Source organism: Gymnoscopelus braueri, assembly GCF_963280865.1.
Source record: "Gymnoscopelus braueri genome assembly, chromosome: 23".
Classification (NCBI taxonomy): domain Eukaryota; kingdom Metazoa; phylum Chordata; class Actinopteri; order Myctophiformes; family Myctophidae; genus Gymnoscopelus; species Gymnoscopelus braueri.
In genome coordinates this window covers 15416205-15442390 of record NC_137625.1, presented here as the reverse complement: position 1 = coordinate 15442390, position 26186 = coordinate 15416205, and the positions used below count along the sequence as shown (strand labels likewise).

Genomic DNA, 26186 nt, shown 5'->3' with positions numbered 1-26186 from the left:
CATGGGATCCTGTGTGGAGCAGTTGATAGTGGATGATGCCGGACCACTGTTTGTCACTTTGGGAGTCCGGGCAGGTGTACACCCTGATATCAGCTACAGGTGCACAGATCAGCCTGGACAAATTAACTATTAACTGTTTGATAAGTGAAACTTTTATCAGCTTGTTAACCATATGTAATACAAAAGTTAATTGCTAGTGTTTAACTTCGTGGAATTAGATCATAGTAACATGAAATGGAATTTAGCCCTCGGCAGTACCCATTGATCAAATACCTAGGATAATTAGGCTACTTCAAGATAATGGCTTAATAAATTCTGATTAGATGACATAGCAACAACCACCATGAGAAGCATTGACAAGTTTCTAAGGGCAAATTTGATGCTGGTTCCCTACACTCGGAATGTGAAGCCCATTTAAACTGTAACCATATTAGGCAATATAGATTTCACTTTCAGTGAAGGTCACCAGCACGTTTGTATGCTTACTGACAAAACACCTGTGGACACATGTTATCTGTGTGTGTGTGTGTGTGTGTGTGTGTGTGTGTGTGTGTGTGTGTGTGTGTGTGTGTGTGTGTGTGCGCGTGCGTGTGCATGCATATGGGTGAGCGCGCGCGTGCGCACGGACGATGGATATAAACTCCACATGGCACAGGCAACTGAACTGCTCTTTAACGTCAAATTACAAAGTGATGAAAATCAGTGGTGGAAAAAGTACTCAAATGTTTTACTTCAGTAAAAGTAAGTATCAACACTGCAATGTAGAAATACTCTGTCACAAGTGAAAGTCCGGAATTCAAAATGTACTTGAGTAAAAGTACCAAAGTATTGGCATAAAAATGTACTTAATTAATCCTTTTAAAATAGCAGATCTACAGTAGGCTACAAGCTCACAATGCAACACATTGTGAGCTTCGGCTATTTTATAGAAATGTATATAGGGCTGAAGTGGATAATGTATGTTTTTTAATAATAATCGAAATCTACAAAGTAGCCTAGTAACTCAAGTTTTCAAATTATTGTAGTGGAGTAAAAGTAAACTTTTTGACTGAGATGCAGGCTAGGGGAGTAGAAGTAAAATATTGGAAATTGGAAATACTCCAGTAAAGTGAAAAATCTCCTCAAAATCTACCTCAAAATTGTACAGACAATAAGCTACTTGAGTAAATGTACTTAGTTACTTTAGGATGCCCTGCCTGTTCTCATGCTAGCAAATTCAGTGACAAAAACGCACTTTTACTTGAATGACTTTTACATTTCATATAGACCATCTGAGAGCACCACAGTGCGTTGACGCTTTTAAAAGGGATCTAAAAACCTTTCTTTTTAACAAGGCATTTGCCTTCGATGGACTTACTGATGCTTGTGTGTTTTTAAACTTGAACTTGTTCTTAGCTGTGTAGTTGGGGAGGGGTCTCCATTGATCTGAATTTGTATTCATATCATTGTTTTTATTATTTTTTAAATATTAAAAAAAAAAAAAAATCTTGCAATGTAGCACTTTATGTAGCACTTTATTATTGTTATTATTATTAATACACTTTGTAACTTTGTGTCAACAAGCGCTATATAAAAAATAAATAACGTTTATTATTATGATTCCCTAGCTGTAGAATACAACTCTCGTAGACGTATTTATGATTCTGACGTTTTCAATCTACGAGAGTTGTAGGCTTCACGCTCCATGGAGACAAGGACTTTCTGCACTATGCCCCGTAGACACTCCAAACATGTACAAATTGAAAATAAATGTTCTTACCCCCACGCTCCAAATGTTAACTCTCGCTACGGGCTAGTAGTTTAATGTAATAATTCATATCTTTCAATAAAGAAGTGTTTTAATGCCGTCTGTGGCCGAACGCAATTTTTTCACCCTCGTTTACTTCCTGTTAACATTGAGTGTAATTCTGGGTTTCACCTGATGGGCGCGTCACTACCGCCCATTGGGAACTTCCGACAGAATCGGCCACAGACGGCATTAAAACACTTATTTATTGAAAGATATGGATTATTACATTAAACTACTACCCCGTAGCGAGAGTTAACATTTGGGGTGTGGGGGTAAGCACCTTTATTTTCAATTTGTACATGTTTGGAGATCTACGGGGTATAGTGCTGAAAGTCGCTGTGTCCATCCATGGGGGGTGAAACCTACAACTCTCGTAGATTGAAAACGTCAGAATCATAAATACGTCTACTCTTCGAGAGTTGTATTCTACAGCTAATGATTCCCCATGTAACCCCTCCCATACGTAGTGTGGTCGTGAGCGCGCACGCACGAGGCACACGTAACATGGTGCCTGGTATAAGCTGGCTGTGACGAGCGACGCTAACGGCTGTCACCCAACGGTCACCAACGCGCGCACATCGCCCACTCTGACAGACAGGTGTGTGTTTGCGTGTCACTCATCACCAGGAGAGCCCAGTGTGGACTAAATTAATTTTAATTAGATTGAGGATAAAAAAACAAACCAAACACCGCCATCATGTTGTGGACAGCGAATCAAATCATAAGGAAATTCTCCACGTCCTCCGTGAGTAGCGTTGGTTTACTACTAAATGCAGTTGCACTCCAAAATGATCTTGATCAATGTGTTAATGTTGCACGTATCTAATTAGCCTATAGGCTCAAGACTATCATAGATGTATTTTTTATCGAGTCTACAACTTTCCCATCTAGATCTATGCACATGTCAAAATCGATCAAATGTCATCTATGATAGTCTTGATCCAAGGCTAGTAATCTAACGTTAACCTTGCCTATTTGCAGTCCTGTACCTGTGCCAGGATATCATTACACTATTGCTTGGTTATCACCCCTTATCTTAGAATGACAGATATAGGGCCAGTACAGTCATGGAACGTTTGATTGCCATTTGCCAATGCCACGTTACTGGACGTTACTGTATTCAGCTTACTGTTACTGTACAGTGGAGTTGCATCAGCATAGCAGTGTGGAATGCTCTGCGATTGACTGTCATGGTAGCTTTTAGCCTCAGCCTGTCTGTCGTGCACAAGCTGCAAAGAAGTTCATGTCATTGTGCTTATAATTAATTGCACAGCAGAATTTCCTATATTGGACACAATATTGTTATTTATCTATCATGTGGGGTGGTTTTGCAAGCTGGGGGATGTTTTTTTGCAGATTCTTTGCAAGCTGGCTGCAATTTACATTAGAGAGCCACTTGTACTTATGTATTTATTTGTTTTTATGACCGTTTGTTTGCATGATCAAATTGTGAGCCATATCCCCCTCCTTGCAATGCAAATGCCTCCTAGACTCTGCCTAGTGGATTTAACAGTATGATTCATTTCAGCATGGGAAACCTGACACCTCCCTCCTTTCCATATGTGGCATTGTATTATTACTTCATTTGGAGGATCTATGCTGTTGTGCTGTCTGCAGCCAATCACTCTGGACAGTGCTCACCTGCATCACCATTGACTGTATACCACAGGTCTTCAAAAGGGGGTTCGGGACCCCTAGGGGGGTCCTCAGAGTTACTGCAGGGGTTCCACCAAATCTTTGTGTGATGGGGAACGTTAGCCGAAAAATAGTAGATCTACAAGCTCACAGTGCGAGGTGTTGTGAGCTTGTACATCGGCTATTTTCGGAGAGTTGGTGTAGAGGGGAAAAAGAGCAGACCAAGTACAGAGCCAACGGTCAAGTTGACTAAATATTGAAGGTTTAAAATGTTAACTATCTGAAAATACACATTGGCATGAATCCAACTATCTATGAAGTCTATGAAAAAGTTTATTTTGCAACACAGTTTTATACAGTATGTAGTGGGGGTCCCTGCTTCATCTCTCTCTCAGCTAATGGGTCCTTGGGCTGAAAAACGTTGACGACTCCTGCTGTATAGCAATGACATTGGTGGCCATTGAGGTTGCCAGAACTTGTTTAAATTGGCCAGAGGCCAGGTGTAGTGTAAATGCAGATGGAAATGTCATTATGCACGCTTTAGTCAGATTTGCAGTGTAACTTAGCGAAGGATAAAAGACTAAATGTCGCCATTTATGGATGTTTCCATTGAGTTTGAATTGATCAGCTGTTTATTCTTTTTTACAGCCTTATTACCAAAATAAGCTGAAACTAGCTCTGATTGGCCAGAGCTTGTTTGGCCAAGAAGTTTACACCAACTTAAGGAAACAGGGCCACAAAGTGGTGGGCGTGTTCACCGTCCCAGACAAGGATGGCAAGGCAGACCCTCTGGGTGAGTCACCTCTGTTAAATGTTAAATCTTTCTCTTCTATATCTACAATCTTTCATATCTGATCACAGCCCAACAGGCGATTCCCAGTTAAATCCCTAGCTCCTCCTGCTCCTGGCTCTGTGTCGAAGTGTCTTTGAGCAAGGCACTGAACCCCCTAACTGCTTCCAATGAGCAGGTTGGCCTTGCATGGTTGTCTCTGCCATCAGTGGGTGAATGTACTGGTGAATGTACTGCACATTGTTTGGATAAATGGACGACACTTACCATTTGGCTGTCAAAACGGTAACCGAAATAGTGGGAACCTGAGAACTCTGGGAATATTTGTATTTTATATTTGCATTCATTTTATAATAGGAGTGTTAAAAACATATCATCATTTTTGAACAATATTTAAGGCCTAATATTTCTACTTTGATACAAACTTGTTGATAGCTAGTTATTTTGGGCATAAACAAAAGTTGAAGGGCAAATTTAGGTATGATGATGTATCGAGCATGTTCAAATCATGTATACTTTACATTATTTCCAACCATATTCCAAAGCATTTGGAAAAAAATTACGTTCCCATCATTTTTTTGTTTATTTTGATGTATTTATTAGATCCCCATTAGCTTACTGTACAGTTACAGCAGCTACTCTTTCTGGGGTCTCAACCAGCATCATCGCACTGCGCACTAGACATGTAGATTCATCAGAACTAACCAAGATGGGTCAGGTTGTCTACCTTTTTAGCCTAATCTAAGTCCTTCAGAAAGCCCTAATAACTGCCCTGAGCACACTGGTGTAGCGGTGGTGGGGGTTCAATGCGTGACGGAGGATCTGAGAGGTTGTAGCTGCGTTGGGCCTTTCGTTGTTCTAACTGGGTCTGTGGTTGAGGTAGATGCCTGTTGACTCTGCACAGTGCTCCTGCACAAAGACAAGCCTTTATCCTGCGTTAGCTGCGGGATAGTGGTTCCATTGTCTGGCCAGGGAGAGGCCCAGTGTGGCCTGGGAGATGCAGAAGCGAGGTGAAAAGTCTACCACCGGACTGGGCCTTTGGTATGACGCAATATGCCCCAGATGAATCATCATCAACTTGACCCACTTAACCCCTGCTCTCTCCCCCCATGATCACCCACCTACCTACAGTATACGCATTTCTTTCCACTCTTCCATTTTCCTTAATGAAACATTCGTTGAGGGGTTTTGGTGCCCTGTCGCCTCGTTAAGTTTGAATCTTGGCAATAGTTGCAGGCTTATAGCAACTCATTTGTACCAACTAGGCCAAATACCCTAGGCCCAGAGGGGTCACACAGCATGGCCCTCATTTGAAACACAGCACACCATGCTTACTCCTGCTGGTTATAGTGGCTGTGAGGCCAAGTTCTCTCTTTCTCTCTCACTCCCTCGCTGACAGCTGACCCCATGTCACCCATGTGGCTCTCCCTCTTAGAGGGTTTGTGCTTGTGTATTGCAACCCTTGTGTGCCACTGCCTGTGGGTAGAGCAGTTGGATCTAAAGTATCAGATTCACCTGACCAGGGGGCAGTGTGCCCTCCCTGGGCAGGCTGCCCGGAAGCGAGCTGAACTGGTCAGTGGTCATGGACCGGAAACCCAACTCACTGACATCCAAGATCCATCAAGTTCATATACTGCTCCCTTCAGCCGTACTACTCATAGCCAGTTCTCCATTTTAAGACAGAGGTTCTTTACTCTGGAATACACACATACTTATTGCCAACTCCTCATCTTCTCTCAGTAAACACTAGATTGAGGGCCAGCCTGATGAATCAAGCCTCTCCACTTGCTTCTACCATATAGTGTAGCCCTACTTCTCCATACACACACACACATACACAGACACACATGTGCAGACACACACGCATGCACACGCACCCCCCCACACACACACACACACACACACACACACATTCAACTGCACACAAGGTACTTGTTGTTTGTTGTGTCCTATGTTTGATTACTATGTTTAACTTGCTACTTGTTTATTATTGAGAACCTTGTATAAGCCCTATATGGGTTTCCTTTCTCACCTGCACTTATTTCTGTGTCTTTTAATAATGTTACCTTAGTACTGTTTTTATTGCGCGAGCCGAATGAATAAAACTATCTAAGGATTTCAGCACTATTTTAGGCCTGTTTAACGATGAGTAGAGCCCCAGCTAGGTAGACCTAGTGAAAATCTGACCCCCTTCAATCCGTTATCTTCTCTCTCTCTTAATCTCTCTCTCTCTCTACTCATCAGCGGTGGCAGCAGAAAAAGACGGGACGCCGGTGTTCAAGTTCCCGCGCTGGCGCGTCAAGGGGAAGCCCATTCCGGAGGTGGTGGAGGCGTACAAGGCAGTCGGGGCGGAGCTAAACGTCATGCCCTTCTGCTCACAGTTCATCCCCATGAATGTCATCGATAACCCTAAGCATGGCTCCATCATCTACCACCCATCCATCCTACCGCTGCACAGAGGAGCGTCAGCCATCAACTGGTGAGTTGGAGGAGGGAGGGGGGGGGGGTTATGGGATGGACGAGTCAGGGTGTGTGAGGGGTCAGTGGATGAGTAGTTGAAGATAAGTGCTGGGATTAAGGATTAGGAGAGAGGGTATGTTGCATGTATGTGTCTGTCTCTGTCTCTGTTTGTCTCTCAAGACTATCTGTGTGCCTTGGGAACATCAAGCATATGGTTGACAGTGCAAGGGTGGACAGTCACTCTTGAGGGTTAAACATCCTCACCAAAGTTACTGACGGTATAATCATGATTTTTTTTTGGCTCCTAATCTTAGAAGAAAAAGTCGGAGTAATAAACTTGAAGCCGCCCCTCTCCATGGTAACGGATTGGCGTGGTGCTTTGATTGGCCCTCGCTTCTCTGAGAGTTGTCATATATACTGGCTGTTTGCCAGCTGCTTCTTTATGCCTGATTAAGGTCCGAGTGACCGAAATGTTGTATTACTTAATACATTTTTGTAAGTGAAGACAGTGTGCGGGACCTTTTTTTTCGAATCAAAATCGGTTCGCATCAGAGGGGGAAAATAATAAACTGTGACATGCACTTTACGGTTTCTGGCTTTTATTTTGTCCAGTCATTACCAATATATTTCTTGAGGCAACTAAATCTGTTTGAGTGGTGTAATCCATCATGCTAGAAAGCTTATATCAGTCTGAGCCACCAGAAATAAGCAATAGTGCTCTGCTTAAATAGTCACCATAAGACCTGCAAGCAGTCTGGACTGGAGTGGAATATTTCTGTGTGAAATTCAGTAGCAGTGCCTCTTTGCTATTGCAAGTGACATTCGCAAATCGTAGTTCTGTGCCTTAACCTCACATGGCCTGAGTGTCCATCAGAGAATGGCAAGGATGGGCTTTTGCTTAATAATTAGAAAGACTAAGGAAATATGCACATTATTGGTGAATGTGGCATGTTAATTGTAGCTTATCAATATAAATGACAACCATTAATGTCCAACCATACAGTATTTTGTACAGAATACATGTAAGTATAGGTAGTTTTGGGGCTTGACCGAGTCAGGCTATATAATAGGCCCTAGTTTACATTGTTTCTGGACTGGGCAGAGACAGTTTGGTGCTACAGTAACTGGTCAGGCTTATAGGTTGGAACCAGTTCTGGCTGACCTGATGTTTTACGCATGCTGGTTTCCTTATCTGTCTTTCTAAGCTATCTGTTCTCTGCCCCTGTTATCACTGCTGTGTGTGTGTGTTTGTGTGTGTATTTCCTTCTTGTCTAAGCCGGTGCAGAGTAGAGATGCTGCCCTCTGTCAGAACAGACAAAAAAACACCCATTTGGGGGTGCTGGCACCAGATAGATAGAACATTACTGACAGCATAATCTTGGTTTTGGCTCCTAATCAAAATTGCTTCTGAATAACCGAATATTCGATTATTCGTTCCCGATGGTCAAAGTTGATATTAGAATATTAGAATATTTAAATGGCAACTTTCTTCTGAAACATATGAACCTTTGTGTGTGTGTGCAGGCTCTTAATGCTGCTCTTTCATAAGAGAAGCCTATGTGCCTGGGCACACACTGACTGTCATACTGCCTTTGCATTCCATGCTGCAGGCCTCCCTTTTGCTCCATAAACTTAACTTTCTCCGTCAAAGTTTAAGAAACATTCATATGATAAGTTAATCTATGTGAGGAAACATTGTTTACTCTGTCGTTACAAAATGGAACGGTGGCTCCCAACAGACCTGCGACAGTGTACGTAGCGGTGGATGGATCTTGTGTTACAGTAAGATCCATCTAAAAGTACCACACAGACACACCTGACACCCCACAAGCTCGACCTCGACCGTAAGTGAGACACTGAAAGTGGGTAGAACGTTAAGGCACAGCAGATATTTTTTTTTGCTCTTGAGGTTTCTTCTTTTTTTTTCCAACATTAAGAAGTGAAACAGCAGGGCCAGTGTGCGTGACCAGCTTACTTGACCTACAGGAACTTCGAAGTGCGTATTTTACTCTTGGTCTGAGTTGTAATATTACTCCTCCGTTAAGGACAATGAACTAAACTAAGGCATAACCTTTAACTAATTATAGTTTGATCGGTATTTATTAGCCTATTATTACATCAGCTTGAATGTGTGCATAGTGCATACACATAAATATGTTCAGTGTGTGCACACACCACACGTGATTGTTCAGTGTGTGTGTATGTCGTGTGAGATTGGCGAGTTGTGAAGGAGGAGGTAGCGAGACATATTTTGGGGGGTTGCCACCCATAAAGGTCGAGAACCACTGGTCACTCTAGTCTTGCTGAATGACAATGGAGTTCAGAGAGTCTGTGTTGTTTGTGTGTGTCTAACATGGCCAACGATCTCAATGCACATGCACATTCGTGGCCGAATATTCGATTAATCATTGTATTATTAATGGCAGTAGAATAATTGACTTTGATTTAGTTCAGTCTTGCACATCCCCAATAGAGTGTTTGAGCTTGTAGATTGGCTATTTTGGTTATTTGTCACAAGAAGTATATAGGGCTTGGTAAAAGGAAAGTCATAAGACATTTTTCTTCTTATTTGTTTCTTTGTATTTGTTTCAGTGTGATGGGGTTACCTAAACGTGGGCCAAATTACTATTACTAATGAGAAAGTTGAAAGCTTGTTTAAACTTTATGCAGCGTATTACAGCATACTAGCCACCAATATCATCCAGCCATTTTGTCCTTGTATGAACCCCTTTTATCATGTGCTTATCTTGATGTCGTGCCTGATTGTGTTTTATGACACTTGTGTTTTATGACGTGAAAGTTTTGTGGCTCAGTTCCATGTGTTTGTGTGGCCGTCATCATCACCCAGGACCCTGATCCACGGTGATAAGAAGGCTGGCTTCTCAATCTTCTGGGCTGACGATGGTCTAGACACTGGGCCCATCCTGCTCCAGAGATCCTGTGACGTAGAGCCCAATGATACCGTAGACACCCTCTACAATCGCTTCCTCTTCCCAGAGGGCATCAAGGCCATGGTAACCATACCTCTGCATCTCACCATCTGCAAGCCCCACTGATGATTTGTTCAAACCAGTCTGGTGGGTTGCATATTGGATTTTCTGTCAAATGGTACACAAAGGGTAAAAGTCAACGGCATTTTATCATATTTATTATGTTCTACTGGCTCAACCCACGGCTATGTTCTCTCACCATTACTTTATATTCTGTACACAAACATGCCAAAGTAAGCATGAGAACAGGACCATATACAGAGTATGATACAGTCCGCGAGTCAGCAACACCATAATGAGTCCAGCTATGGCCCAGTCATTGAGAAGTTTTGAAAACTTTCTTGGAGCCAAACACAAAGGATATCATGTCCAGACTATGATCATTACAAACTAGGCTGTGGACTGTGTAGGAAGCTACACGGGTACCTTGGGACTGTCATAGACTCTAAATTGACCTTCAAGAAGAACTGTGAGGCACAGTGTGTAAAAAGGTGCTTGTTTTGTCATAGAAAGTTGTCCAGTTTGTCAAATTGATAAAACCATGATGACCCTCTTTCATTAGGCTTTCATTAAATCATCTTGTCGTTTACCCTTATGTCAGTTTGGTCTCTGGAAAACCAAAAATGTCTTAATCAATTGGTCAATTGGACTAGTAAGCTTATAGGTGAATCTCAACTCAAGCAGTCCGTTCTTCTCTCCACACAGTTTCCACGTAATTCAAGTTCTGTTCTTCTAGACGGTTCCCGTCCTTTACATAGCAAATGTCAGCTCCTTCAGGCTGGTTGTATGTGTAAAAGCTCTTTGTCCTGACCTTGTATACTGTTTTTGATACTACTTGTTTTTTAAGTTTTGAAGTTCTTTGATTCTGTATTGTTGTGATGGTTTGTTTTCAACTCTGGATTGCTAAATCTCCCGTTTGGACAACTAATTTACCTTTGGGTGCTAATAAAGAAATCTTGATGTGACAATGTACTTGGATGGATTTCAGACAGAAAGACAAGACACCTACAGTATAAAGATGCATTATTAGAAGTGTTCTCCTCCACTGTGGACTGAAGTGCTACACTTTTAGTGACTGGACATTGATTTGTGTCCATGGGACAGGTGGAGTCCGTTCAGATGATAGCTGATGGCAAAGCCCCTCGTGTCACCCAGCCAGTGGAGGGAGCCAGCTATGAAGGCATCCAAAAGAAATCCAACTCCAAGGTGAAGTTCATAGACACGTGCGCACACACACACACGCACACACACGCACATGTGCATATTCATACACAAGTTCATGCCTACCCAGTACAGATATACATGTACAGTCTAAGGTTACATAAGGTTTACCTGCATTTCCATTCATCACAAAGTCACTATTTTGTTGCAGTAAATCATGGGATAGAACATAACATTGCTGTTAACCACATACCACATAACCCTAGTGTCCCTATTTTATTTTTTGTTATGCTTTTTAAATTGCAATAATAGCAGAAATAGCAGATCTTCAAGCTCAATAGCTGTGAGCTTCTAGATCAGCTATTTTTCACTATTCGTCATGCGACAAAGTATACGTATAGGGCTTAATCAGTTAATGAACAACACTTTGTATTCATTCCTGTCCTGCTGTTTACTGAGCAAGCAGCTCAGGGCCAGAAACGGGTGACGTTTTGTTTTACGAGGAAAAGAGAGAGGGGTGGGGCTGGTTTTAGGGAGTTGCTGATTTCTGATTTGCTGCTTGGAGAACCACGTTGCTGGCAATGTTTCTGCATACGCTATTCTTAGGCGGGGGAAGGGTCCGCTTACATGTGTTGCACAACTACAGTCAGACAGCTGTTTGGCCTCTCTGTCATTCCTAGAAACATGGCAAACACTAATGGAAAGCAAGTTTGGTCCGGTCAGCGTTTTCTTGCCCCCCGCCCACCACCACCACCACCACCACCACCACCACCACCACCACCACTACCACATTCCATTCTGTCCTCTTTCCGTTCTTCAGGTCAACCTAGCCCAGCCGGCAGAGGCCATCCACAACTGGATCCGTGGCCATGACAAAGTTCCTGGTGCATGGGCCGTCATTGATGGTCAGGTGTGTTTCACACACACACACACACACACACACACACACACACACACACACACACACACACACACACACACACACACACACACACACACACACACACACACACACACACACACACACACAGAAGCACACACACACAAGCACATTGTTCTGTGTTTACACACACACAAATGGATATGTACTGTTATATATAATATACGCAGTGAGTGAAGAAGTACTCGCATTTTTTACTTACGTAAAAGTATCAATACTGCAATGTAGAAATGCTCTGTAAGTAAAAGTCCGGAATTCAAAATTTACTTTAGTAAGTACAAAAGTATTGTCAAAATAAGTACCAAAAGTAGAAAGTACTCATTATGCAGAATGTCCCATTTCACAAGTTTTCAAATGTGTAGAATGTATAAAAATAGCAGATATACAAGCTCACAATGCGTCGCAATGAGCTTGTAGATCTGCTATTTTAAAATGGCCAAAATGTATATAGGGCTGAAGTGGGTAATGTATGTTTTGTAATAATAATCAAAATCTACAAAGTAACTAGTAACTAAAGTTTTCAGATAATTGTAGTTGAGGAAAAGTATAATATTTGCCTCTGAGATGTAGTGGAGTAGAAGTAAAAGTACATAAAATTGGAATTATTTCAGTAAAGTAAAAATATTGTTTTTGTAGTGGAGTAGAAGTAAAAGTACATAAAATTGGAATTACTCCAGTAAAGTAAAAATATTGTTTTTGTACTTGAGTACAGTACCAGTAAATGTACTTAGTTACTTTACACCACTGCGTATGTGTATTCACTACTCCCTCTGCCTGTCCGTCCCCAGGCCGTGGCGCTGTATGGCTCGTCCTTGCTGTCTGGATCAGTGCCAGCCGGTCAGCCTCTGGAGATCGAGGGGGCTTCGCAGCCGGGCCTTGTCACCAAGAACGGACTAGTCCTGCTCGGGTCTGACGGTAAAGCGGTGAGTGTCCCACCGGTTGAATAGAATAAACATAGAGCCTGGGAACCGGGCCAGTGACGTCGGCTCTGTTGGCTGTAAAAAACAAAGCAAAACAAACACTTTTTCATTGGGTCATTCAAACACGGTCTGAGCCTAACTGAACTAATTCTCCTCCTGTCCCTCCCTCCCTCCCTCCTTGGCGTTCTGTCTGCAGGTCCAGGTGAAGAACCTGCAGTTTGAGGATGGAAAGATGATCTCCGCCTCAAAGTACTTTGCCTCAGGAGAGAGCTCCAGTGTGGACCTCACTGATGATGAGAAGAAGATGGCAGAGGAGATCAGGGTAAGTTTACTATCCATTGATCTGGATAAGGTACTGTAATGAAAATAATTGCCCATCTACAAGACACCTTGTGAGCTTGTAGATTGGCTATTTTTGCTGCATGACGTAGGGGTGTGCCGATATATCGTCCCGCGATATATCGCGATACATTTTCGTGACGATATGTATCGTTTTGGGAAAAAAATATCTTTTTTTTTACAATAATAATAATAATCAGGCATGCAAACAGCCCCGAGGTGAAAAGGGTGACAACATGTTGTTTTTTTTCGGGTCAGGTGTCACACTATTGCCCTATTTGGATTCAAAACGGCTATTGTAGCTGAAAAGCTACAAGTTTGCATGTCTGAATAATGCAAAAACAGAATTATTTGTTTGCATTTGCTTTTTTTCTCCCCCATATATTTTCATAATAAAAAAAGTGCGTATCGTATCGAAATCGTATCGAAGTTGTGAGCCCAATATCGTATCGTATCGTTTCGTGAAATTAGTGTATCGGCACACCCCTAGCATGACGCCTTATGACCACTTATGTAGTTACATTTGGCTAATGTTACTCGATGTTAACTTGTAGTTTACTTTACTGTAGTGTTGTGTAGTTACAGGAGATTGTCTATGTACTGTATGTGTAGAATAACGGTGCCTTTTCTCTACAGACCGTTTGGAAAGCCATCCTTAGCAATGTACCTGCCGTTGAGGACGCCACAGATTTCTTCAAGTCTGGAGCTGCCTCTATGGATGTGGTCAGGTGAGACACTGGCTCTAGCTGAATCCTAGAAAGACATGCATGTTGACCTTTGACCTTAAAAATGGCATGTACCACTGAGTTGCTCCACAGTGGCTACTCGGTGCCCAAGAATAGAATACTGTGGATTTTTTGGGACTTTCCCAAACATGTATTGAGTAACTTCATGAATGTGCTGCAGGGCCTTGCTCAGAAAGAGCATGCGTGGCCAACTAAACATCTGTAGTTGAAAAAGAAAAGAAAAAAACAGATGTTGTGTTTTCCTAAATTACATTAAAGTGATTCTGTTTTCCGCCCCCACCTGCCAATGATTGTTTCTCTCAGTTTTCTTCTGTGTAAATATCTTAAAGCACCAATAATAGTCGTCTCAACATTGTCACATTTCGATATCTAGGGCCTTTGGTCAAAAATATTGTGACATTTGATTGAAATAATCAAAGATATATACATATATACAGATGGCGTGTGTAGTAGCTGGTATGTACATGATGCTTAGAACATTAGCATGGTATGCAGGAGGTGTGTGCATGTCCTTTTTAGGAACATTTAGCATCATGCAGGTGTATACATAACATGCCGCTCTGAGGCGAGGTTAAAGAAAGCAGCAGTAGGTGCAGTTCAATAGTTCAATTGATTGGTTGAATACTTTATTAGACAGAAATGCAAACAGCACGAGGTACAGTCATACATTTGGGCTAAAAGGATAACACAAAAAAGTCCTGGGGACCTGTTTCCATTGTGGTGCTATGTATTCAATTCATCAACATAGCATAAAAAATAACACCAAAATACAATATCATCAACAAATATAAAATGCTACATGTACAGAGTAGAATGTAGGCAGTGAATGCCTATGGGAGAGGTGAGTGTGACCTGAAAGATGGATTTTCAGGCCTGTTTTGAAGGAAGCCAGTGATCCACATTTCTTAAGGGATGGTAGATGGTAGCAAGAAGGGAAGGTGCTAACCACATATTCACATTGGTCAATCCTAAGGTATAAAAGAAACTTGTAAAAGTAGAATAAATAAATGAATGAAACTGTGGTGTGTTTTCAGGCTAGTGGAGGAGGTGAAGATGAGGTGTGGTGTCGTGCTGCAGACCGAGGACGTTTACATGGCCACCACCTTCCAGGACTTCATCCAGCTGTTTGTCCGTAGGCTGAGGGGAGAGGACGACGAGGAGGAACTGGTCATTGACTACGTGAGTCAGAGCTGCTGCTTGTATGTTGTGCTCTGAAAATAGCCTTATCTACATGCTCAAAACTATTAGTAACTGCTATTTTCGGTGCGCGACACCGCACGCAACAATGTGTATCAAGCCTGTACCAGTCAATATTTCCTTTAAAGCTTTTTTCCCCCACACTACGCCTATTTGTTCCAAAATGTTCTTAAATTGGTTGAGTTACTAAGGTGCTTTTTGCTACGTGTGATTGGTCTGTACCATGTGGTTTAATCCCCAGACAACAAAAGAAATTAACAACATGACATTGAAGATGCCGTATCAGAGCTTTATCAACGGCAAGTTTGAGGACTCCGAGAACGGCAAGACCTACAATACCATCAACCCCACTGACGGATCTGTGAGTGCCATTGACCCACACCAACATTTATATACTCTCATATACAAGTCCATAAAAGAGCATGAATGCAATGGATCGATTTTTAGACACATTATTGGGTTTCTCATCAATTGCTGGTCTATATACTCTCCCAGGTGATAACTAAGGTGGCTTTTTGCTCAGTGGGAGATGTGGACCGGGCAGTGGCCGCTGCCAAAGAAGCTTTTGAGACTGGCCCCTGGGGCAGGATGAACCCCCGAGACAGAGGAAGTCTGCTTTACAAGTAAGCACTGTGCCTAGAGCGCCACCTGGTGGTTTCTTGCAGCTCAACATGAACTGAAGTTGTACAATCCAAGAAGATCTGCGTATTAACCACTTAAGCCATTCAATCCGGGAACGCATCTGTCATTTTAGATTTATTTGGGCTATTCAAAAATAGCAGATCTACAAGCTCATATGAGCTTGTAGATCTTCTATTTTTGAAATCGTGAAAATGTGTACAATTCTACAAATGTTGTCTAAAACAGTTTTTTGGAGAAAAAAAAAATATCTCAGTGCTTGGTTCTCAAACTTTTTCATGTCGCGGACACGCATCTCAAAATATTTAGTTCCATGGACCCCAAGAAGCAAAGATTTGAATTAAAAATGTTTGCTTAAAAAATATATATTCAAAGATTTGCACAAATCTTTCACGATTTATTAAAAGGGTTAGCAGATCTACATGCCCTTAGAGCGGCACTCAGTGCCGTGCTATGAGCTTGTATATCTGCTATTTTTGAATAGCAAAAAGAATAAAATAATGGTTAAAGTGGTTACACAGATGCGTTCCCGGTTTTAATGGGTTAAGCCCTATATACCTTTTTAGTATATGTATGACATTTTATGAAACATTTTGACTTTTTATTTTATTTATTCACCTATAATGACCCATAATAGGGTGGTTAATGGTCCTCTCATCCCACCTGAAGCCTTCTCACTTTTGTCGCTTTCTCCTCTTGTGTCCTCGTCAACCTCGGCTATCCTCCAGACTCGCTGACCTGATGGAGGAGCACCAGGAGGAGTTAGCCACCATCGAGTCCATTGACTCTGGCGCTGTGTACACCTTGGCCCTCAAGACCCACGTAGGCATGTCCATCCAGACCTTCCGCTACTTCGCCGGCTGGTGTGACAAGATCCAGGTAATGTAGAAGGAATTTCACCCGAAATTGCCGCACATAACTTTACTTTACTTTTGTTTGTTTATTTACGGGACATTGCATGTTAATGAACATTCAATACATGTACAAGAAATGAATCAATTGACGTAAACATGCTGGATTTGGCTAGAAGCTTGTTTCCATACGTAGTCCCACTTATAAAAACATCACAACAACATGACAAAAACAGAAAAAGCAACATACTAAAAACTTACCTAATTTAAGCCTAACTAAGAACCTAAATGCCTACTATAATCAGGGTCCCCACGGTCATGAAATTCCTGGAAATATTTTGAAATAAAAAATAAAAAAATCCAGTACTGGAAAAGGTTTGGAATTGATCAAAGGTCCTGGAATTTATCAAGGGTCCTGGAAAAATATTTGGCTATGCATTGTTTTTGGCTATTGATTTTGTTAATACAAAACATTTTCATAAACATGTATAACATTACACGAAATATGTAACATAAGTAGTTTTTCGCCGAACGGGCTGTGTGATGGCAGCCTAATGTATGTCTCAATTGTTAGGTTGCACTGCATAGGGTGCCAGGTTGGTGTCACGTGATAAAAAGAACAGAGCTACAAGCTCACAACGTGCTGCAGCGTGATGAGTAGTTAGCTTGTAGAGCTGTTCGTTTGTCACGTGACACCAACCTGGCAACTTGTGCAGGTTGTGTGTTTGCTGTCCCAACAAACAATTGCGAGCAACATGTGAATAGTCGGTGAAGCGTAAACGAACACAGTTAAAATATATCGGTTGAACTAGTAGTATGATCCACAATGCCAGGGAAATGTTTGTTTAATAATTTGTGGCTTACAAATGAAAAATTTAAAGACTGGGTAAAGCGAGAAAAGGACCCGAATAGAGCTGGCTGGTTTTACATAATTATGTTCATCCCTCCTCGTGTCTGACAGTATCCTCTTGTTGAAAACTTAATAGGAAAAACATAGGAAAACCTACAACAAAAGTGTAATTTAAAACATCCTTGCATCCTTCATTACTTTTAAATTCATAAATGGGGCAAATGCAAGGCAATATTATTTAAAAAAAAAAAAGTCATACGGATGCCATAATGAGTCTTGTATTCCAGTGAGCTATGCCCTAATTTTGCACGAAATTTTGAATGGAATTGTACCATTCTATATTATGCTTTATTTTTGCTACACTGCCTATGTTTGGGCATTGTACATAGGAGTAAGAGACACATTATTGAGCTGCATGATTGTTATATAGGCCTGGAAATTGGGCTAAATATTCTGGAAAAGTTTTGGAAATTCATTGCTAAAAATGTGTGGGGACCCTGTATAATGTCTAATACCCAACCAAAAGAATATCTAAAGCCTGTTTTGACATATCTAAGATTTAAAAAATGTATCGATGGTCACATGTTTGAGACATACATTTTGCAACCATTGTTTTAGTTGTGTTTTAAGGGTACACAAGGTGGGGCTTTCCCTTAGAGTGACTGGGAGGCTATTCCATCGTAGGCTTCCCTTGATTGAGAGGACGCTCTGTCTAAAAGTGGTCTGCCTACGATAGACCTCATAGTCCCTGGCATAAGCCGCTGTTTATCGTTATGTAATGTATCGTGCCTTGTGCCTCATCATGTGTCGCGTCTGGCTTGATTTATACTCTGTTGAGAGACACTGGCACTCACCAAAAATAGCAGATCTACAAGTGCGATGCGTTGTGAGCTTGTAGATCTGGTGTGCAACACTGGTGCGCAACCAAGTATAAATCAGGCGTCTGGGTCCCACAGGGCAAGACGATACCCATCAACCAAGCTCGGCCCAACCGCAATCTGACCTTCACCAAGAAAGAACCCCTGGGGTAAGCCTTCTATTTTTCACGGCTCCCTCTGCCGTGTCTTTTTGAAAACGAGTTTTTCTTTGGACAATGTTAAACTGTGATATGTGTCATGCTGATGCACCTGCTGTGTGCTCATTCCGTGGCAGTGTGTGTGCTATAGTCATCCCATGGAACTACCCACTCATGATGCTGGCGTGGAAGAGCGCTGCCTGCCTCGCGGCTGGAAACACACTTGTTCTGAAACCTGCGCAGGTGAGAGCACGTCACACACATACGCACACATGTGCAGAGAGGTGCATCGATACCCTGCTTACAGTATGTACTCGTACTCATAAACATTACCCGATACTCCAACCCGATAATGTTGCACTCAATGACACACTAAACATTAGCAAGTAGCCTATATTACTGTAGTGACACAGCCTACAGTTGGCGTTGTTTACCGTTGCAATATATGGTAATGGTATTGTGTAACCCTGCATCTAACATCACATACCTGTACATTCGACTACACTATACAGTCATAATATAAGTTTGTCAAGTTTGGCCGTTTTTTGTCATAGTCTACCAGTTCTGCCATTCCCTATCTGTTGAACACATGCTATCTAAAAGTCATGTGTGGTTTAACAGGTCACTCCACTGACTGCCCTGAAGTTTGCTGAGCTGACAGTGAAAGCTGGCATTCCTAAAGGAGTGATCAACATTTTGCCAGGATCAGGTAATAAACAGAGATAAAATGGGATGAAGTGACCCTTACAGAGTAGTTATTGTTCCTGCATTATTGAGGGTTCAAGCCTGAAGGGCTGAAACCCTATTATTTGTGTGCTTATTAACCTTAACATTAACGTTAAAAGTGTGAGATGGTTAATGGTAGACATGAAATGTTCAGTCCTCACGCTACATCTCCTAAACTGTAGGTCTGATTGCTAACAAATTCTCTGTAGATTATTATTGGACCAAGCAAAACAACACTGACAGCTTTTTGATATCTTATTTAATTTTTAAGATATTGACCAATGAACTTCAAAAGGGTGTGGCTTAGCACATAAATAGACCAAAGTGAACAAACATTAGGCCAGGAGTTTGTCCAATCATTAGAAAATTCAGGATATGTTCCATAACACTGTTGGACCATGTGTGTCAAATTATTTTGAAATCACTCAAAGCGGGTGACATCAGTTCCAAACTTGTGCTTGGGCCTGGCACAAATTTGGCTGTAAATCAATGATAGTTTGTAGGGGTAGGGCTGCCGGCATTGCCGAAAAAGGGTTCGGCCCGCCACAGATTTGGCCGTAAAGGAATGAGCGTCTGTCCGGCCATCATAAAACCTGTTAGTTATCTTTATTACAGGTGTCAGAAGCTGTCAAAAGGCTGTTTGCTTGATCCCCTGAATCGCTGCTTTGTGGCTATAGTTGACATTTTTTATTGTTCTTCTCTCTCTTTCTTCTGTACAATCACCACTCCTGTGTCTGAAAGGCGGCATGGTGGGACAACGTTTATCAGAACACCCTGATATCCGCAAGCTTGGCTTCACTGGCTCGACCCCAATTGGCAAACAGATCATGAAGAGGTACGGTATCATTGGTCACCGGAGGTGATGAACAAATTGCTGTTTGGTTGGTGCAACTGAATGTCATCCGCTTGATGCTCACGGAGTGTCATTTCCTGTTTGGCAGCTGTGCTCTCAGTAACCTGAAAAAGGTTTCTCTGGAGCTGGGAGGGAAGTCTCCTCTCATCATCTTCGCCGACTGTGAAATGGACAAGGCTATTCGCATGGTGAGAAAAAGAAGAGGTAGACATGCATAGAGAGAAAGATGAAGGTGTTCCTTCTTAATTAACCCTACCATTTCCATGTTCCCAATCTCTCTCTCTGAACAGGGCATGAGTTCTGTATTCTTCAACAAAGGTGAGAACTGCATCGCGGCCGGGCGTCTGTTTGTGGAGGAGTCCATACACGATGAGTACATCACGCGAGTGGTGAGATGAATCACTGGTTCTTTCCTCTAATGACAATGGCATGCACACATTAACCATTTCAACCCTAGCATCCCTATTCTGTGGGAACATTCATTGTGAGATTATAGATTTATTTCGTGAAGATATTTAGTGTAGCCAATGGGAATACGGAATTTAAGTGCAGCCTCAATAGAGTGGTCTAGGGATGATGTATTTTTGTAGGTGGAGGTGGAAGTTAGCATCTTCCTGGTTCCATTGACAAAAAGCCTACGACAGCTAATAATCTTCTAAAATAATCTTCACAACTGAACACAACTTTTAAGATTCTTTTAAACGTAAATGCAATCGGCAGAAGTAAATTGAGCTGTATACACACTACACCACGATCACATGACTTGTTCGGTATTCATTAGTGGGGTATTTAATGATACATTTTATGTGGTAGAACAAAACATGAAAATCTCTTAAGCCCATGTTAAACAGAAACCTCATTTGAGACATCCAACAAAACCCATAAAAAACAACAACAAACACTTTGAGATGAGGGAACCGGAAGTAAAAAAATGCATACAAATTTCCAGGTTTTAGGGCACTTTATACTGTAGTATCTGCTTCTACAGAATATGTTTTCTCCTCTTCTGGGCAGCACAGTGGCTCAGTGACTTCAACCTACAATTCTAAACATGTCATTACTCCATGTGTTCTCTCTTCAGGTGGAGGAAATTAAGAAGATGAAAATTGGAGACCCACTGGACCGCTCCACGGACCACGGCCCCCAGAATCACAAGGCCCATATGGACAAGCTGGTGGAGTACTGTGAGATTGGTGTGAAGGAAGGAGCCACACTGGTTTATGGGGGCAAACAGGTGGACAGGCCAGGTACTGCACTGACAGACCCTGTGTAGTCAACCACAATAGACACTTTTTAGGTATAAGGCTAGTTTTAGGCATAGTTTTACTGAGGTTACGTTTAGGAATATCTCGTGGCGACCATTCCGAGGTTGCCGGATTAGACCCGGGCGAGCGTGTTTTGGGGCGAGCGTTCTTGTATTCCTTTTAACCACTTAACCACATGAACCCTTGCATAACTATTGTATGCGACTGCAGGAGAGTAAACTTAAAAAAGTCGCTGAGAGGCGATTAAATGGGCCTGTCTATTGTCTGACGTGCTCCGCTTAACAATAGGAAAATTTGCTTGCGTTTAAGCAGGGGTTTTATTAAAGCAACATAAAGAACTTATTTAAAGGGTGCTAAAACTTATAGCAACATAATCACAGCGATCAAAGCAAATAAAGCAGTCAACAAAAAATACGGCTTCCCACACACCCTCTGTCTGTTCCCAGCAGGTGAACAGGTGATGCTTTTGAGGTAACCTTATGCCCATGACCCAATTATCCACGTACCAGTGATAGTGCATTCACCAAATGTATAAACAATCGATATAACCAAACATAATGTATGCATTGACCTGAGCAAAACAATTTTCCCTTGTGGATAATAAAGACATCTAATCTAATCATGATAATTTAAATAAACCCATTCATGATTACAATAAACCAATTCATGGCATCCTATAACTATTCAAAGTATATCATAATAGGCAAACATTCAGTGAAAATAGCAGATCTACAAGCTCACGACAGCTATTTTCAGTGGAGAATGGGGGGAAAAAAGAGTGGTCCAACTATAGGGGACCCCAGTCAACGAAGTACGGTTTAAGTGGCTAAGCCAATCTACTTGTAGATCAGATATTTCACTATTTTGGAAATGTTTTACCCAAAACAGGGACACCAGGTTGAAAGTGGTTAACGCCATTTGAAGTTTGTTGGTGTAATTCCTAATATTTAGAGAATAATTACTATTATAATCCCTGTCCAGGTTTCTTCATGGAGCCCACAGTATTCACCGACGTGGAGGATCACATGTTCATCGCCATAGAAGAGTCCTTCGGTCCTATAATGGTGGTGTCCAAGTTCCCAGAAGGGTAGGCAATGAGCATAGCATGTTCATCTTCCCTCCACACGCATACACTAGTGTCAAGTAGTGTGACTTCCTGTCCCGTAACCTCATCCTGTCTTCCCCCTCGTCCGACCTCTAGTGATGTAGACGGTGTGCTGCGGAGAGCCAATGATACGGAGTTTGGCCTGGCGTCCGGTGTGTTTACCCGCGACATCAACAAGGCCATGTATGTGAGTGAGCGTCTGGATGCCGGAACAGTATTTGTCAACACGTACAACAAGACCGATGTGGCTGCACCTTTCGGCGGCTTCAAACAGTCCGGCTTTGGAAAAGACCTTGGTATGTACTACAATTACTGGCTCATACCTTACTGCTGATTGCAGTGCACTATCAGCAGTATACTGCATCATTGAGAATTTGCCATTTGTGGTCGCTCCAACCCCCCCAGAACCCAGAGGTTGCATTGAAGCGCATTGGACATGCTGGCCATTCATGGGTACTGCAGCTTAAAACGGCCAGAGGCTTCTGTCACGAACGAGCGAAAACGCAAAACGCGCCACCTCCGTGACGCCAAACGTATCACAGAAGCCCCAAATAGGCCCCGCCCGTCACATTTCCCAACACGGAAGAAGGGGTGATTTAGGAGTATGCGCTGGGTGAGCAACTCGATGCAAGTGGATGGGCAGGGATCTCCGGTGCCCTCTCTATTATTTTTAACTCTATGGGTCGCCCCCGCTGCAGTGCTTCATCATGTCTCATCTTTCTCCTCTATCTGTGCCCTTGGTTAACTGTCTCTCTATACACTTATTTAAATTAAACATAAAATGGCAAAAAGCATCTAACAAACGGGTGATTCTGAATAATGTAGACCGTTTCAGCTTCACGCAGCTGATGCCTGCTCAGACGATATGCAGAAAATTAATACACACAAGCCTCAATATTCATATATAATATTCTGGACAATACTGTAGCATCCCATACTCATACAGTATATTGGCTAGATAGATTGATAGACCTTTATTGATCCCATGAGGGAAATGTAGTCACCATGGCTATTGTCTCTTGACCACTGGGGGTTTTATATTTTTCATTGGAACTGTCATTCTTCCTTTAATGCTTCACACCACAGACTAAACAGAATAAGCCTTTGGACCAGGAGTCTTCAACGTTTTCAGGCCAAGGACCCCTCTCTCTGAGAGAGAGATGGAGCAGGGACCCCCACTATATACTGCATAAACTTGTGTTGCGGATTAAAGCATTTCATAGATGTTGGTTTCATGTTAATGTGTATTTTCAGACATTTAACCACTTAAACCATCAACACTAAGTAAACTTTCACTCTGTACTTAGTCTGCTCTTTTCCCCCCCTCTCTTTGCCGAAAATAGCCGATCTACAAGCTCACAACGCCTCGCAGCGCGAGGCGCTGTGAGCTTGTAGATCGGCTATTTTCGGCTAATGTTCCCCTCAGAATAGGGATGCTAGGGTTCAAGTGGTTAATGTAAGAACAAAAATCCTATCACACAGATTTGGCGGACCCTCTGTAGTAACTCTGAGGACCCCCTAGGGGTGCCGGGCCACCTGTTGAAGACCTCTGCTTTGGACTGTTGTTATCATTTGACCAATATTTTGTTTTCCTGTGTTTTGTCTACAGGAGAGGATGCTCTTATGGAATACCTCAGGACCAAAGCAGTGACTGTGGAGTACTGATGAAACCCCTCATTGTGAACTTTGTACCCAATATACGCGTTTGTCTGCCTTGATCAGAAATGCAGCTTCAAGTTCAGCTTTGCTTTCATCCTGTGTGAGAGATATAGAGGAAGAGGCTCTATTGTGTCTCTGTTGCAGCCTGGACAACGTGCCTACCATTTAATTGATTGAAAGAAGTCTTAACCACATTAACCCTGCCATCCCTATTATGGACATTTCATTATAGGCCGACATTTAAAACATTTAAAAATGTGCTTTTTTATATACCACAATTTCTCAAGATTTGTCTTTTTTTTTTGGTCAAAAGTAGCAGATCCTCAAGCTCACAACGCGTCGACGTGTTGTGAGTTTGTAGATCTTCTATATTGGAACAAGGCAAAGTATAAAATAGAGCTCAGGTGGTTAATAAGGGAAATGACTAACACTACTCATATATGAGTTGACTGTAAAAGATTCCTCTATATTTTGGTTTGTGAAGACTGGGGTAGTATGTTTTGGTTTAAGATGGGATCTGAAAGATGGAAGATCTTTTCATTTGTTCAAGACTTTATACATATGTCAATACTATCTCAGTTAAACTGAGATAATAAAAAAGAAATGTCGGCTGTTAGTCGCCACGTTAGCCATTTTAAATGTTTTAGTTGTAAATCAATTTTTATTTAACCATTTTATCTGGTGCCTCTATACAGTTGTTTTTTTTTACACACAATCACTCACCGTTTGGCTCAATCTCACATCTCTGGGTCCTATGTTTTAGTTTAAAATAATCCCATCTCCCAAAATTCTAGTTTTTGTAAATATTTTTTAACAAAAGAAGAAAAATAAATAAATATTTGCTATATTTTCACATGTAAGAACACTGTATGTAACACTACATTGTTATTGTTAAAAGACACAGAGCCTGATTCTAGAGGTGTTTCCACAATTTAGGAATATATAAAACACTATGATACTTCTGACATGACTTTTCTACAGTATTTGTCCTACAGACTGAACACGGCCAGTAAGGGCTAAGAAATGCAGTGTTTGCATTGTATGTGCAATTCTGAGACATCTGCCAGAGAGGAAGTTAAAAGGGAAGGAAACTGTATATTTTCTCACACTGCCAATAACCAGCCACAATTGTTATACAATGGTGAATAAAAATCAATCCGTCAAATTGCACCGTTTGTTTTTGTCACCATCATATGTAAATTGTAATGGGGCCCACTGACCTGTAAGGAAGGGTAGGAACTAACTTTATTATCAGTTCACAGGCTGCAGTGGATGATCTCAACCACTTAAAAGACTTTTCAGCAGTTGGCTATAGTCATTTAACCAAAAAGACCTCTGACAAATGCATGCACTCAACCTTCCTGTCACACAGCAGAGTCCTGTTTGCAGTATTGAATAATGTTTTTTTTGTACCACTGGCATTCAAATACTTGGGTTAACCGAATACACAAAAGGGGGAAAAAGACGTTTATGTTGACTAAACCCATGCATCTCAACAATGAAGTGTTATTGAAAATATCCTGAGAAGTTACGGATCAGTGGTTTAATTTTCACACAGGGACTTCCTACTGTATGACACAAAAGATTGGCAGCCCCCTGGCCTGTAACGGCGAGGATGCCCTAGTCTAGTGGTCCTGGGCAGACCCACTGTTGAAGACCGTAGGTAGTTCAGAAAGACTTAGCAGCATAGATCGATATCATTCTCAGGTCAACCACAAACGCCCCTTTTCAGTCGTCGTCATCTTCTGCCACGGACAGGGCACTGGTGATTCTTTGCCTAACACTGGGCAGTTTGGTAAGCAGCATCTGGAACGCTGCGGGTGACAGAGTCTGATGGAAGACGTGGAGGAGTTGGAGGTGCTGGCCGCACACTGAGACCGCAAGGGCCAGGTGATCCACAGCCTCCTCAATGTCTCCCTGGAAAAGGAGTTGCTCTCCAAACTTGATCTCATCCAGGCAGAACTTCTGTACGGCCTCTTGGTCTTTTAGGTCAGGCAGCGTTGACAGGCCGGTCTTCTCTTTGGTCACATGATTCAGCTTCCTCCTGCGCTCACGCAGCTTCTTCTTAAAGTTCGGGTCACTCCGTCGTTTTCCGTCAAAATAAATGCAGTACGTGATGACGACAGTCCCGCACATGCCAGCAACGATGGTGCTTGTTTTATTACCCATCGTGTTTAAATGTAATGACACTCCCCAGTAAATATCTGCATTTACACCAACTAGTGCAAGTAGGCACTTGGATGGCAGTCTTGGAGT

At 42.1% G+C, this 26186-nt stretch overlaps 2 protein-coding genes across 2 annotated transcripts; one reads left to right on the top strand and one right to left on the bottom strand.

Moving 5' to 3' along the window:
* The first annotated feature begins 2321 nt into the window (after positions 1-2321).
* On the top strand, positions 2322-25078 carry aldh1l2 (aldehyde dehydrogenase 1 family, member L2). Its single transcript, XM_080421350.1, has 23 exons — positions 2322-2534; positions 4073-4217; positions 6459-6693; positions 9523-9688; positions 10769-10870; positions 11646-11735; positions 12554-12688; positions 12882-13007; positions 13661-13752; positions 14805-14949; positions 15209-15328; positions 15463-15590; positions 16335-16485; positions 18264-18334; positions 18460-18565; positions 18944-19031; positions 19790-19883; positions 19990-20089; positions 20192-20290; positions 20983-21148; positions 22148-22253; positions 22368-22567; positions 23881-25078. The coding sequence occupies exons 1-23, from the start codon at positions 2487-2489 to the stop codon at positions 23934-23936; spliced, it is 2769 nt and encodes a 922-aa protein (XP_080277476.1). The 5' UTR covers positions 2322-2486; the 3' UTR covers positions 23937-25078.
* A 580-nt stretch (positions 25079-25658) lies between these two features.
* On the bottom strand, positions 25659-26099 carry LOC308079563 (mitochondrial import receptor subunit TOM20 homolog; the record flags this gene model as incomplete). Its single annotated transcript, XM_080421112.1, has 1 exon — positions 25659-26099. One exon carries the CDS (start codon positions 26097-26099, stop codon positions 25659-25661), a length of 441 nt encoding a protein of 146 aa, XP_080277238.1.
* Between the last annotated feature and the right edge of the window lie 87 nt (positions 26100-26186).

Coding starts and splice junctions, on each gene's coding strand:
- aldh1l2 (XM_080421350.1), top strand. CDS start 2,487: ATGTTGTGGACAGCGAATCAAATCATAAGGAAATTCTCCACGTCCTCC. Junction 2,535..4,072: donor GGAAATTCTCCACGTCCTCC/GTGAGTAGCGTT, acceptor TCTTTTTTACAG/CCTTATTACCAAAATAAGCT. Junction 4,218..6,458: donor TGGCAAGGCAGACCCTCTGG/GTGAGTCACCTC, acceptor TCTACTCATCAG/CGGTGGCAGCAGAAAAAGAC.